The sequence below is a fragment of the Chiloscyllium plagiosum genome, unplaced genomic scaffold, assembly GCF_037043375.1.
Source record: "Chiloscyllium plagiosum isolate Xiang-an unplaced genomic scaffold, Cpla_swu_hap1 HiC_scaffold_32, whole genome shotgun sequence".
Classification (NCBI taxonomy): domain Eukaryota; kingdom Metazoa; phylum Chordata; class Chondrichthyes; order Orectolobiformes; family Hemiscylliidae; genus Chiloscyllium; species Chiloscyllium plagiosum.
The window spans coordinates 49,299,746-49,315,626 of record NW_028270170.1 but is presented as its reverse complement, the minus strand read 5'-3'; the positions used below and the strand labels follow the sequence as shown (position 1 = coordinate 49,315,626).

Sequence of the window (15,881 nt, the reverse complement as noted above, 5' to 3'; positions counted from 1 at the left end):
TCAGGCATAAGCCCTTCATCAGGAATTCTGTAATGTCGATTCTCCTGCTCCTTGGATGCTACCTGACCTGCTGTGCTTCTCCAGCATCACTCTAATCTTGGCTCTGATCTCCAGCATCTGCAGTCCTCACTTTCACCCAATGGTGAGTCTGTTCTCAGACTGGTCAGGCAAATTGGCCAATATTTTGGTGAAAATTGCTCACCAGGCCAAAGACAGAACTGACTATGTCTAGGCACTACACAGCCACCATCAGCAGCTGTTTCTTTCAATCTTGATCATCCCCAACTAATCCACACCTGCACTATCAGCAGTTCCTAATCCTCCTACCACCTCAAAACCATATATGATACAAACCAAGTTAGAAGCATATAGCCTCTCAGCAGTTTTGTTTGTGACCACGTCGCCTTTCCTCAACTTTCTAGCTATGCTTTGGGAAACCAAGTTGAAACTGTCTCCTAGCGCCACACTACACAATGCGTGGAGACTTTTCATTGACTCAGTGATCTATCATTTAAGTCTTGTGACTCCACAACAACCAAGGTTCAATTCCCACCTGTTCGATCTGTTCCATATGGAGGGGGTGTCTCCACTACGGGTTCAAGGCCCATCAATGACCAGCATCACAGTCCACTGCAGGAGCCCTGCTGCGGGGTAACCATCGCCGTTACTGCCGTTACAGGAATACCACACCAGGCCTGCCAGGCCACTGCCACTGAAACCACCATCGACCTGCCCGGAATACCGATTCAGGCCTACCGCATCACCGCTGCAGAAGCCCATCCAAATTCCAATCGAGGCCACCCAGCTGCACCGCCACCTTGAAAGCCTGTGCTGCAGCGACCACTTGGATTCCTGCACTAGTGGCCCCACCAAGTTGCTAGGCTTTGGCACCATCTCTCACCACTGGTCCCACACTCGCTGCCATCACAAATTCTCTAACAGCTCATGTCAGGGTGATTAGAAGACATCCTGTCCCACTTTGCCCCTCTCTGGTATATATTCACAATACTTCTTACAGACTACACAGGTTGCATCAAAGTACCTGAGCTGTCACCAGCCTCAATGCTTAGCAATATGAATACCTGAGCTCTGAGCTAACAGGGGAGAGCCATTTTGCTCTTCTCTTGCAGATTTTGTGGTATTGACTAAGTTAAGAAGGCCTTGTCCTCCAGACTAATGAACATATTAAAGTCGGGCTGTGCAGTAAAACACAAACGCCGAGCTGGAAGCAGTATATTCACAGGGAGCACTAAAGACTCGACACAGGTACCAGCCACTCCCCTCCTGATCTCAGTGATGAAGCTATTCCTGATCTTTGATGAGTTTATTACTAAAATATCTGTCTTTCGCAGGACATAAGCTGAAAACCTGAAATACGGGCTCCCCCAAGGAGATTAGACTTTTCAGAGGAGTGAAATATGATAATTAATTTAATTTGCATGAATCAGAAAACACCCACACCGCTAGGTGCCCCTTTCATTAAAATTGCATCAATATCAGAGTAGCATTGCACATTCAGACATAGGGTAGCATTCCAGATCCAATCAGTAGTCATTTCATTAATGACCATCCATCCAACATAAACTGTTCTGGGCAAAGAAAAAGCCATTGAGCCATAGAGTTAGACAGCACAGAAGGAGCCCTTCGGTCCAACCAGTCCATGCCGACCGTAATCCCAAGCTAAACTAGTCCCAGCTGCCTGTTCCTGACCCATATCCCTCCAAACCTTTCCTAATCATGTACTTATCCAAATGTCTTTTAAACCTCTGAAAGTTCATTCCACACATGAACCACTCTGTAAAAACATTGCCCCTCATGTTTGTTTTAAATCTTTCTCCTCTCACCTTAAAAATGTGCCCCCCAGTCTTGAAATCCCCACCCTAGGGAAAAGATACTTGTAATTCATCTTATCTATACTTTATAAATAGATATTTATGTACGATTTTATAAACCTCCATAAAGTTGCCCCACAACCTCCTACACTCCAGTGAAAACAGTCCCACCTTATCCAGCCTCTCTTTATAACCCAAATCCTACATTTCTGGTAACCTCCTGGTAAATCTTTTCTGAACCCTCTCAAGCTTAATAATATCCTGGCTATAATAGGGAGCCCAGACTGGACACACTACTCCAGAAGAGGCCTCATCAACATCCTGTACAACCTCAACATGGCCTTCCAACTCCCTATACTCAAAGGTCTGAGCAATGAAGGTAACCATGCTACACTCCTTCCTAACCCCCTTCCTCATCTTTTTGGTCAATGGTGACTTCCCAGGATACTGATGGTGGGCAATTCAGCAACTGTGTCCTGAGGAGACTGTTATAAATGAAGAGGAGATTCTTATTGAAGGTAATCACTGTCCAGCATTTATGCAGCATGTATGTTATTTGTCATATCAGCTCCTTGCTGAATACTTTAAGAAGACGTGGACTGCTTCAGTATTGAAGGAGCTTTGAACATAATAGTCAGGACATCCTGACTTTTGAGCTTGTAATGATTGATGAGGTGGGTCAAAATTGGGTCACCTTTTGGTTGTGTGTAAGATGTTGCACTTTGAGGGAGTGTTTTAAAAAATTTTGAGTATTGTGATTTTAGTAAGAAGGCATCCATCATCTCCACAACCCAGCCATATCTCCTTATCAATAAATATTATTACAATTGCTGAATCTTACACCACCAACATCTTGGAGTTACAGTGACCACAAACGGAACTGGTGTACCCATATAAATACCGTACTGTGACTATAAGATCAGATCAGACGCTAAGAATTCTACGGGAGTTTAATACCTCCTGACTCTCCAAAGCCTGTTACCATATAAAGATGTACAGGTCCCAGTGTTGGACTGGGGTGGACAAAGTTAAAACTCACACAACACCAGGTTATAGTCCAACAGGTTTGCTTGGAAGTACGAGCTTTCAGAACGCTTTTCCTTCATCAGGTAGCTGTGGAGCAGGACTATAAGACACAGAATTTATAGCAAAAGATTACAATGTCATGCAACTGAAACAATATATTGAACAAACCTAGATTGCTGTTAAGTTTCTTTTAGAATGGGTTGCAGGTTTTGGTTCATTAATATGTAAATTACAAAACTTCTATTAAGTCACATTCTCGAGATAATTTAAATGGGGTCACACTACAGGTGACATACATACCCACTCTTCCCTACACACACATTCATGTAGACCCTCTCTCATACGCACTCTCTCTCTCAGACACACACACATATACCCCCACACTCACACCCACACACACACACCCTCTCACAGGCTTATACTCCATCTCACTCGCACACATAAACACACACTCTCTCACACGCAGTCACACTCACACACACACACACTCACATACACACACTGACTCTCTCACTCTCTCTGTCATGCATGCACACACATAGTTAAGTCTATGGGGTAAATTTGCATCTGAAGAATTGTATTTGCAGATACATTCTATTTTGCACAAAAAGCACACAAAGTTAATCCATGTAACATTTTGGAATTCCTATTTTGGAAATAGATCCAGTCTGACTCAAGCCTGGGAGACAGACAGACTCTAACCTTACACCTTTAATGCATTGTCTGAGCTGAAATGTCACCTTTTTTTATAAAACCTTATATCTCAAGAATGTGACTTAAAAGAAGTTCTGGGATTTAAATACTAATGAACCAAAACTTGCAACCCATTCTAAAAGATGAAAGACTTAGCAGCAATCTAGGTTTGTTCAATATATCGCATCAGTTGCATGACATGGTAATCTTTTGTGATAAATTCTTTGAGGGAGAAGCGCTCTGAAAGCTCGTGTTTCCAAATAAACCTGTTGGATTATAACCTGGTACTGTGTAATTTTTAACCATATAAAGAGACACAAGTCTGGTGTGAGATGGAATACTCACTACTTGCCTGGATGAGTGCAAATCCAACAACATTCGAGAAGCTCAATATCATCCAAAACAAAGTAGCTTGCTTGATCAGTATCACAACTGCCACCTCCAACAACCACTCATTCCATCAGTGACGCACTGTAGCAGGAGGGTGTACCAGTGTTATAAATCATAGTGGTAACTGAAAGCCTCCTTGCACAGCACCTATCAAACCTGTGAACTCTAACATCTCGAAGGACAAGTGCTGCAGACATGTCGAAAAGCCACTGGCTACAGGTCCCTGGCACGGAGTCTGTCCCTGTTGCTCAGAAGGGAAGGGGGAGATGAGAGAACATTAGTCACTGGGGACTCCATTGTTAGGGGGATAGATAGGAGGTTCTGTGAAACAAGAGAGACGAGCAGTTGGTGTGTTGTCTCCCTGGTGCCAGGGGTCATGATGTCTCACACCGTGTTTTCGGGATCCTTGAGGGGATGGTCCACATAGTTACTAATAACATAGGTAGGAAGAAAGATGGGGATTTAAGGCAGAAATTCAGGGAGCTAGGGTGGAAGTTTAGAGCTAGAACAAACAGAGTTGTTGTCTCTGGTTTGTTGTTTATGCCACATGCTAGCGAGGTGAGGAATAGGGAGAGAGAGGGGTTGAACACTTGGCTACAGGGAGGGTGCAGGATGGAGGGTTTCAGATGCCTGGATAATTGGGGCTCATTCTGGAGTAGGTGGGACCTCTGCAAATGGGATGGTCTGCACCTGAACCAGAGGGTTACCAATATCCTGGAGGAAACATTTGCTAATGCTCTTCAGGAGGGTTTAAACTGATTCAGCAGGGGGGGGGTGGGAACCTAAGTTGTAGTTCCAGTGTCCAAGAGGTTGAGAGCAGTGAGGTCAGAAATGAGGTTTTCAAGATCACAAGAGTTCACCGGCAAGCAGAAAGATGGTTTGAAGTGTGTTTACTTCAACGCCAGGAGCATCCAGAAAAATGTGGGTGAACATGCAGCATGGGTTGGTACCTGGGACATCAATGATGTGGCCATTTCGGAGACATGGGTAGAGCAGGGACAGGAATGGTTGTTGCAGGTTTCGGGATCCAGATGTTTCAGTAAGAACAGAGAAGATGGTAAAAGAGAGAGAGGTGTGGCATTGTTAGTCAAGGACAGTATTACAATAGCAGAAAGGATTCATCTACTGAGGTAGCATGGGCTGAGGTTAGGAACAGGAAAGGAGAATTGACCTGTTGTGAGTTTTCTATATGCCTCCAAATAGTTCCAGGGATGGAGAGGAAAGGATAGCAAAGATGATTCTGGATAGGAGCATGAGTAACAGGGTAGTTGTTATGGGGGACTTTAACTTTCCAAATATTGACTGGAAATACTATAGTTCAAGTAGTTTAGGTGAGTCAGGTTTTGTCCAAAGTGTGCAGGATGGTTTCCTGACACAGTATGTAGACAGGCCAACAAGGAGTGAGGCCACATTGGATTTGGTAATGGGTAATGAACCTGGTCAGGTGTTAGATTTGGAGGTAGGTGAGCACTTTGGTGATAGTGACCACAATTCGGTTATGTTTACTTTAGCGAAGGAAAATGATAGGTATATACTACAGCTGGGGGAAAGGCAATTATGATGCGATTAGGCAAGATTTAGGATGCACAAGATGGGAAAGGAAACTGCAGGGGATTGGCACAATTGAATTGTGGAGCTTATTCAAGGAACAGCTACTGTGGGTCCTTGATAAGTACATACCTGTCAGGCAGGGAGGAAGTGGTCGAACACGTGAATCCATGGTTTACGAAAGAAGTTGAAGCTCTTGTCAAGAGGAAGAAGGAGGCTTATGTTAGGATGAAATGTGATGGCTCAGTTAAGGCGCCTGAGAGTTACAAGCTAGACCTAAACAGAGAGCTAAAAATAGCCAGGAAGGGACATGAGAAGTCGTTGGCAAATGAGATCAAGGAAAACCCTAAAGATTTCTATAGGTATGTCAGGAATAAAAGAATGGTCCAAGAAAGACTAGGAGAAATCAGGGATAGTAGTGATAAGTTATGCATGGAGTCCGAGGAGATAGGGGAAGCAATAAATTAATATTTTTCATCAGTATTCATACTGGAAAAAGACAATGCTGTTGAGGAGAATACTGAGATAGAAACTGCTAGACTAGATGGAATTGACGTTCGAAAGAAGGAGGTGTAAGCAATTCTGCAAAGTGTGAAAATAGATAAGTACCCTGGGCTGGATGGGATTCATCCTAGGATTCTCTGGGAAGCCAGGGAGGAGATTGCAGAACCTTTGGCTTTGATCTTTATGCCGTCATGTCGACAAGAATGTTGTCACCATGTTCAAGAAGGGAAGTAGAGACAAACCTGGTAATTGTAGACCAGTGAGCCTTACTTCAGTTGTGGATAAAGTGTTGGGAAAGGTTATAAGCAATAGGATTTATAATCAGCTAGAGATGAATAAGTTGATTAGGGATAGTCAACATAGTTTTGTGAAGGGTAAGTTGTGCCTCAGAAACCTTATTGAGTTCTTTGAGAAGGTGACCAAACAGGTGGATAAGAGGAAAGTGGTTGATGTAGTGTATATGGAATTCAGTAAGGTGTTTGATAAGATTACTCATGGTAGGCTACTGCACAAAATACAGAGGCATGGGATTGAGGGTGATTTAGCGGTTTGGATTAGAAATTGGCGAATTGAAAGAAGACAGTGGGTGGTAGTTGATGGGAAATGTTCATCCTGGAGTTCAGTTACTAGTGGTGTATATGAGGGCGTAGAAGGATGCGTTAGTAAATTCGCGGATGATACCAAGGTCAGTAGAGTTGTAGATAGTGCCAAAGAATATTGTAGGTTACAGAGGGACATAGATAAGCTGCAGAACTGGGCTGAGAGGTGGCAAATAGAGTTTAATGCAAAAAAGTATGAGGTGATTCACTTTGGAAGGAGTAACAGGAATGCAGTGTACTGGGCTAATGGTAAGATTCTTGGTAGCATAGATGAGCAGAGAGATCTCAGTGTCCAGGTACATGGATCTCTCAAAGTTGCCACCCAGGTTGATAGAGTTGTTAAGAAGGCATACGGTGTGTTAGTCTTTATTAGTAGAGGGATCGAGTTTCAGAACCATGAGGTCATGCTGCAGTTGTACAAAACTCTGGTGCAGCTGCACTTGGAGTATTGTGTACAGTTCTGGTCACCGCATTATAGGAAGGATGTGGAAGCTTTGGAAAGGGTTCAAAGGAGATTTACTAGGATGTTGCCTCGTATGGAGGGAAGGTCTTATGAGAAATGGTTGAGGGACTTGAGGCTGTTTTAGTAAGAGAGAAGGTTGAGAGGTGACTTAATTGAGACATATAAGATGCTCAGAGGGTTAAATAGGGTGGACAGTGAGAGCCTTTTTCCTTGGATGGTGATGAGGGAACATAGCTTCAAATTGAGGGGTGATAGATATAGGACAGATGTCAGAGGTAGTTTCTTTACTCAGAGAGTAGTAGGGGTGTGGAACACACTGCCTGCAATAGTAGTTGACTCACCAACTTTAAGGGCATTTAAATGGTCATTAGATAAACATGTGGATGAGAATGGAATAGTGTAGGATAGATGGGCTTCAGGTTGGCTCCACAGGTCGGTGCAACATCGTGGGCTGAAGGGCCTATACCGCACTGTAATGTACAATGTTCTAAATTGCACTGACCTGATTCTTAAATTGCTCTAAATATAGAAAGTTGAGAGGAGATCTAATCGTGATCTTTGAAATGATTTAATACTTCAACAGGGTATAAAGAATTCATTTCCTCTGACGTGGAAAACCAGAATGAGAGAGACAATCTAGAACATTCAGGAGTCAAATCAGGATGCAATTTTTCATTCAAAAGGTAGTGAAAATCTCAAACTCCTTCATGAAAAGGGCTGTGAAGGCTAAGAGTTGATTGAAATGTTTAAGGTTAATTGAGAGATTTTAATTTGGTAAGGAAGTTCCAGTATTGCTATTGATTTTCTGGATGTGAGGTGGTATAGTGCAGGATAGTACTGAAATTGGCAACTAGAATTTGGCAATTAGCCAACGGTAAGATTCAAATGGATTCAGACTGTACCTGGCTCCACGCTGTTGCTCCCTGCTATACTGTGATCATCCAAGTTCTCATATGCAGGCATGGTCAAATCATAACAAAACAGCTGCAGATTCAGAAGGAAAACTGGTTAGAGGTACAGTGAATAATACAGAGAGAGAGAGACTAAAACATCTCGTTATATATGTGTGTTACAAATATTGAATATGTATATATGTACTACAAATACAAATGTTAAATATGCATAGACATGAAAACACTCACAAACATGATCTGATGGTTCGTATTAACATATCTCAGAAACCTAGAACCATTTATAGCTCAACACATGTTACGTTCCTCCCCAATTCTTCAGAAACAAGTCTGTAGTGGTGACAGGGACATCATCAGCTGACTGGAAAACTGGCAAAAGACCCCCACTGCCTCTTCCAACAACTTCCACATTCACCCTTCACCACTAATACACAATGGCAGCAGCATGTACCAGCTAGAACATGGACTGCAGGAACGTACCAAGGCTCCTTTGAGAGCACCTTTCAAACTCACCTCCTTTATCACTTCAAAGGACAAGAACAGCAGGACACTATCACCTGGAAAAACCTCTCCGAGTCACATAACATCCTGACTTGGAAATATATGGTGCTTTGCTATCACTGGGTCAAAATACTGCAACTTCCTCTCTAATAGCACTGTGGGTGTAAGAGCACTTACATCCTAAGGACAACAGCAGCTCACCCCCACCTTCTGCAGGGAAATTAGGGATGGACAATAAACTCTGGGTAAACCAGTGATGCCCATATACTGTACCATGAATTAATCATTTTTTTAAAATGTCAAAGCATATGTTAAGATTTGGCTAAGGCAGATAAGGAAAAGCAGTCTCCATTAGTAAACAGAACAAGGACAGGAGGATCCAGGATTAAAATTTTGAACAGGGGGTGCAGCGGTGATGTAAGGGAGAATTTCTTTACACAGCCTGTAGAAATGACCTACAACTCATGTTCACACTTTATCTTCAGTTGCCACATGTTCTTCTGTTACATCCTTTTAGATGTCAAATTACCTGCTACTACTAATATTATCAGTCTACTCTTCTCTTGTTCCATTGCCCTTTTCAAATTAAGCTGTCATCTAGTCTTCTGGCATCATTGAGTCAATCTTTATATGACATCGCTGCTATCGATTTGCTTGCTTCTTTTAGTAGGGAATATGTAACACAGAAGACACGGTAAATTTAAGTACTTTATCAATTATTTTCCTGATTTCTTCCCTAAATATTTTAATCCTTTTTGAACTCTTCTTTCACTGTCGCATTCACCCTTGTTATATCTGACTTGAGAATACCACCTTACAGGCTTAGCCTCTTGACTGAAAGACAAGACTGAAAGATTTCTTACAAAGTCACCCCAGAACAGATAAATCATTAAGTCTGGTAGACACCAGCCTGGTTTGGTAAGACTGACAATGATGGCAATACTTGGTAAACCATGAGGTGAGGTTATTATTCAACACTTCTGTCATTTTTATTCCTTTGAACTAAACCTCCCTTAGACCTCTTTTGTTTTTTATGTGTCAGTCCTGATGAGACTAATGTCTTGTGGATCCCACCTAAGCAGGGTTGCCTCCTGCTTTCAGAGGTGGTGGCTAGGTTTCTAGGAAACAAATTTCAGTCCAGTGTTTTTGTGAAGCATGAGCCAGAATTGATAGGAAGGATGGGATGGGAATGGGAACATCTACTACAAACCGACCGACTCCCACAGCTACCCGGACTACACCTCCTCCCACCCTGCTGAAAATGAGTTGCTGGAAAAGTGCAGCAGGTCAGGCAGCATCCAGGGAACAGGAGAATTGACGTTTCGGGCATAAGCCCTTCTCCTGAAGAAGGGCTTATGCCCGAAACGTCGATTCTCCTGTTCCCTGGATGCTGCCTGACCTGCTGCGCTTTTCCAGCAACACATTTTCAGCTCCGATCTCCAGCATCTGCAGACCTCACTTTCTCCTCCCACCCTGCCCCCTGTAAAAACGCCATCCCATATTCCCAATTCCTTCGACTCCGCCGCATCTGCTCCCAGGAGGACCAGTTCCAAAAACGTACAACCCAGATGGCCTCCTTCTTCAAGGACCGCAATTTCCCCCCCGACGTGGTCGACGATGCCCTCCACCGCATCTCTTCCACTTCCCGCTCCTCCGCCCTTGAGCCCCGCCCCTCCAACCGCCACCAGGACAGAACCCCACTGGTCCTCAACTACCACCCCACCAACCTCCATGTACAGCACATCATCCGCCGTCATTTCCACCACCTCCAAATGGACCCCACCACCAAGGATATATTTCCCTCCCCTCCCCTATCAGCATTCCGTAAAGACCACTCCCTCCGTGACTCCCTCGTCAGATCCACACCCCCCACCAACCCAACCTCCACTCCCGGCACCTTCCCCTGCAACCGCAGGAGGTGCAAGACTTGCGCCCACACCTCCCCCCTCACCTCCCTCCAAGGTCCCAAAGGAAACTTCCATATCCGCCACAGATTCACCTGCACCTCCACACACATCATCTATTGCATCCTCTGCACCCGATGTGGCCTCCTCTATATTGGGGAGACAGGCCGCCTACTTGCAGAGCATTTTAGAGAACACCTCTGGGACACCCAGACCAACCAACCCAACCACTCTGTGGCTCAACACTTCAACTCCCCCTCCAACTCCACCAAGGACATGCAGGTCCTTGGACTCCTCCATCGCCAGACCACAACAATACGACGGTTGGAGGAAGAGCGCCTCATCTTCCGCCTAGGAACCCTCCAACCACAAGGGATGAACTCGGATTTCACCAGTTTCCTCGTTTCCCCTCCCCCCACCTTGTCTCAGTCAAATCCATCGAATTCAGCACCGCCTTCCTAACCTGCAATCTTCTTCCTGACCTCTCCGCCCCCACCTCAGTCTGACCTATCACCCTCACCTTGACCTCTTTCCACCTATCACATTTCCAACGCCCCGTCCCCCAAGTCCCTCCTCCCTACCTTTTATCTTAGCCTGCTGGACATACTTTCCTCATTCCTGAAGAAGGGCTTATGCCCGAAACGTCGATTCTCCTGTTCCCTGGATGCTGCCTGACCTGCTGCGCTTTTCCAGCAACACATTTTCAGCTGGGAATGGGAGGGCAGACTTGAAATGGTGTGAAGTCTTAAGTCATACAACGCCAGGTTATAGTCCAACAGGTTTATTTGAAATCACAAGCTTTCAGAGCTCTGCCCCTTCATCAGATGAACACCACCTGATTAAGAAGCAGTGCTCCGAAAGCTTGTGATTTCAAATAAACTGTTGGACTATAACCTGGTGTCATGTGTGACTTCTGACTTTGTCCATCCCAGTGCAACACCGGCATTTCCATGTCATGAAAATGGTATGGAAGACATGAAAAGAATGGGATGAAGATGGCATGATGAGTTAATGGAATTGTCAGGCCGAATGGCAGAGATGATTATTTGATCCAACTCACAACTTGAAAGTTGCGCTTTGTGCTAAAACTTAAGTTCAAGTTATTGCTTGAATAATGTACACTCTTCCCAAACTGTCTTTTCAATTTAGGGGAAAAGAAAATCATAGAATAGACTTGTTACAACGCAGAAGGTGGCCATTCGACCTGTCATAAATGTGCTGGCTCAGTGATGGAGCAGTTCACGCGCATCACTTGCCCACATTTTACTCATAGTCCTGTACGTTCTTCTTGTTCAGATAATAATCCAACTCCCTCTTGGAAACCTCAAATAATTTGGCTCCATCAGATTCCTAGACAGCACATTCAGATTCTAACCACTCACCGCTTGCAAATGTTTTTCTTTGTGTCTCCAACCATGCTTTTGCCAATTACCTTAATTCTGTGACCTCTGGTTCTCACTCTGCTCACAAATGGGAGGAGCTTCTCCTCAACTACTCTGTCCTGACCACTTACAGTTTTCATATCTTTGCCAAGATGACTAGACTCTATCCTGTTGGAGATGGTCATTACCTGGTACTAATGTGGCACAAATTCACTTGCCATTTATCAGTCGAAGCTTGGATATTGTCCAGGTCTTGCTCAGCATTGTGAAATCATTACCGAACATCCCCAATCCTGACCTAATGGTCATTGATGATGCAGCTGAAGATGGTTGGGCCTAGAACACTATCCTGAGGAACTCCTGCAGAGATAGGCCTGGATCTGAGATATCTGATCTCCAAAAATCACAACCAACATGCTTACTGCTCAGCATGTCACTAACCAATTGAGAGCTTTCTCCAATTCTCAGTGACTTCAGTTTCACTAGGGTTCCTTGACGCCACACTCATTCAAATGCTGCTTTGATGTCAAGGGCAATCACTCCCACCACACTTCTTGGATTTCAGCTCTCTGATCCATGTTTGGTCCAACATTTCAATGAGATCAGAAGCTGAGTGGCCTTGGTGGAAACCAAGCTGGACTGCAGTGAGCAAGCTATTGTTGAGTAAATGATGTTTGAAAGCACTATTGATGACATCTAACACCATTTCACTGACAATTGAGGGTAGACAGAGGAGGCAGTAAGAGACTGGATTGGATTTGTCATGCTTTTTGCATGCTCGACATAACTGGGCAATTTTCCACAGTAGGTTTTGTAGGATTTTTTTATTTGTTTACAGGATGTAGATGTTGCTGACTAGGCCAACATTTAGTACCCATCTCTTATAGCCCAGAATTCAGTTCAAAATTCACATGCTCCTGCAGCTCAGGAATCACATTTAAACCAGCAGTTTTCCTTCCCTAAAGGATGGCAGTGAATCCGATGCATGAATGGTGGTTATATGGCTATAATTCCAGATTTTTATTGGATTCAAATTTCACCATCTGCCATAGTGGGATGCAAACCATGTCCCAAAAGCATTAAATTTTGGTGTCTGGATAACTAGTCCAGTGACGTTACCACAATTCCACCATTTTCCCTTGTACTGGAACAGCTTGGCGAGGGCAGCAGCAAGTTCTGGAGCACAAGTCTTCAGTGCTATCGCCAGCATGCTATCAGAGTCAAAAGGTGTGACGCTGGAAAAATACAGCAAGTCAGGCAACATCTGAGGAGCAAGAGAACATTCCTGATGAAAGCTTATGCCCAAAACGTTAATTCTCCTGCTCCTCAGATGCTGCCTAAACTGCTGTGTTTTTCCAGCGCCACACTTCTCGACACTGACCTGCAGTCCTCACTTTCTCCCTGTATGCTGCCAGGGCCCATAGCCTTTGCATGATCTAGTGACTCCAACTATTTCTTGATATCACACGCAGTGAATCAAATTAGCTGAAGATTGGCATCTGTGATGCTGGTGTAATAGCCTCCTGGCTGCTAAAACACAGATTGCCAACTTGGCCAAACAGCAAGGGATGCTGGGTACATTGACCAAGTGAAACTCTGAAATCAATATACCCATACAGCAGGCACTCTGCAAACACAACAGGCAGGTGCTAATTATATTAATATAACATAAAAGCAACAATTATTCTGAACAGATACCCCTAACAACATATCCACTAAACAAAGGTCAATCTAGACAGAAAGGTACTGGGTAAAAACAATGACTGCAGATGCTGGAAACCAGATTCTGGATCAGTGGTGCTGGAAGAGCACAGCAGTTCAGGCAGCATCCAAGGAGCTTCGAAATCGACGTTTCGGGCAAAAGTCCTTCATCAGGAATAAAGGCAGAGAGCCTGAAGCGTGGAGAGATAAGCTAGAGGAGGGTGGGGGTGGGGATAGAGTAGCATAGGGTACAATAGGTCAGTGGGGGAGGAGATGAAGGTGATAGGTCAGGGAGGAGAGGGTGGAGTGGATAGGTGGAAAAGGAGCTGGGCAGGTCAGACAAGTCCGGACAAGTCAAGGGGACAGTTTTGCTGGAGGTTAGAAACTAGGATGAGGTGGGGGAAGGAGAAATGAGGAAGCTGTTGAAGTCCACATTGATGCCCTGGGGTTGAAGTGTTCCGAGGCGGAAGATGAGGCGTTCTTCCTCCAGGCATCTGGTGGTGAGGGAGTGGCGGTGAAGGAGGCCCAGCACCTCCATATCCTCGGCAGAGTGGGAGGGGGAGTTGAAATGTTGAGCCACGGGGCGGTTTGGTTGATTGGTGCGGGTGTCTCGGAGATGTTCCCTAAGGCGCTCTGCTAGGAGGCGCCCAGTCTCCCCAATGTAGAGGAGACCGCATCGGGAGCAACGGATACAGTAAATGATATTAGTGGATGTGCAGGTAAAACTTTGATGGATGTAGAAGGCTCCTTTAGGTCCTTGATGGAGGTGAGGGAGGAGGTGTGGGCACAGGTTTTACAGTTCCTGCGGTGGCAGGGGAAAGTGCCAGGATGGGAGGGTGGGTCGTAGGGGGGCGTGGACCTGACCAGGTCGCCACGGAGGGAACGGTCTTTGTGGAAGGCGGAGAGGGGTGGGGAGGGAAATATATCCCTGGTGGTGGGGTCTGTTTGGAGGTGGCGGAAATGTCGGCGATGATTCGGTTTATGCGAAGGTTGGTAGGGTGGAAGGTGAGCACCAGGGGCGTTCTGTTCTTGTTGCGGTTGGAGGGGTGGGGTCTGAGGGCGGAGGTGCGGGATGTGGACGAGATGCGTTGGAGGGCGTCTTTAACCACGTGGGAAGGGAAATTGCGGTCTCTAAAGAAGGAGGCCATCTGGTGTGTTCTGTGGTGGAACTGGTCCTCCTGGGAGCATTTTTGCAAGAGGTAGGGTGGGAAGAGGTGAAATCCAGGTAGCTGTGGGAGTCGGTGGGTTTGTAAAAAATATCAGTGTCAAGTCGGTCGTCACTGATGGAGATGGAGAGGTCCAGGAAGGGGAGGGAGGTGTCAGAGATGGTCCAGGTAAATTTAAGGTCAGGGTTGAATGTGTTGATGAAGTTGATGAATTGCTCAACCTCCTCGCGGGAGCACGAGGTGGCGCCAATGCAGTCATCAATGTAGCGGAGGAAGAGGTGGGGAGTGGTGCCGGTGTAATTACGGAAGATCAACTGCTCTACGTAGCCAACAAAGAGACAGGCATAGCTGGGGCCCATACGTGTGCCCATGGCTATACGTTTCCCCGGCCCCCAACACCTCATCTTCACCATGGATATCCAATCCCTCTACACCTCCATCCGCCATGACCAGGGCCTCCAAGCCCTCCATTTTTTCCTCTCCAGACGTTCCCAACAGTACCCTTCCACCAACACTCTCATTTGTTTGGCTGAACTGGTCCTCACCCTTATCAATTTCTCCTTTGAATCTTCCCACTTCCTCCAGACCAAAGGGACAGCCATGGGCACAGGTATGGGCCCCAGCTATGCCTGTCTCTTTGTTGGCTATGTAGAGTAGTTGATCTTCCGTAATTACACCGGCACCACTCCCCACCTCTTCCTCCGCTACATTGATGACTGCATTGGTGCCACCTCGTGCTCCCGCGAGGAGGTTGAGCAATTCATCAACTTCACCAACACATTCCACCCTGACCTTAAATTAAGCAGTTTCACAGACCCAGAGACAGAGCCGCAGAGGAGAGATCGACTGCTTACATTTACAACAGACTCAGGAAGTATTGTAACCTTATGGGGCCAAATAGGTTTAGGGATAGTATGTTTAGCATTAAATATTATTGTAATTTTTTTTCTAATAAAGTTGGGACTGTTTTGCTTTGGTACTGGCTTGTGTTTGTATTGAGTTGACAGCTTGGGTATTATGGGACACTTGGGCAAATTCATTCATAAGGTTCTGATCAGAGTTTCCTGTAACTTGTTTAAACTGTAACAAACAACACGGGACCATTCACTCGGCACCTCTGATTGAAGTTGAATGAAAATACTTCAGCCTTGTCTTTTGCAATAATGGGCTGGGCTCCCTCATCATCAAGCATGGGGATATTTATGAACCCTACAACTTCTGGTAGTTGTTTAATTGAATGTGACTGTTTACGACTGAACGT

The 15,881-nt window shown here is 45.2% G+C and overlaps 1 protein-coding gene across 2 annotated transcripts in view; it reads right to left on the bottom strand.

The window, feature by feature from the left end:
* Nucleotides 1-15,881, bottom strand: part of LOC122539648 (solute carrier family 15 member 2-like) — a 213,708-nt gene that overhangs the window by 167,400 nt on the left and 30,427 nt on the right. For both annotated transcript variants that reach the window (XM_087977989.1, XM_087977990.1), the window contains exon 2: nucleotides 7,958-8,039. In XM_087977989.1, the coding sequence (XP_087834115.1) occupies nucleotides 7,958-8,018 (61 nt within the window). In that variant the 5' untranslated portion in view covers nucleotides 8,019-8,039. The remainder of the gene's footprint in view (nucleotides 1-7,957; nucleotides 8,040-15,881) is intronic.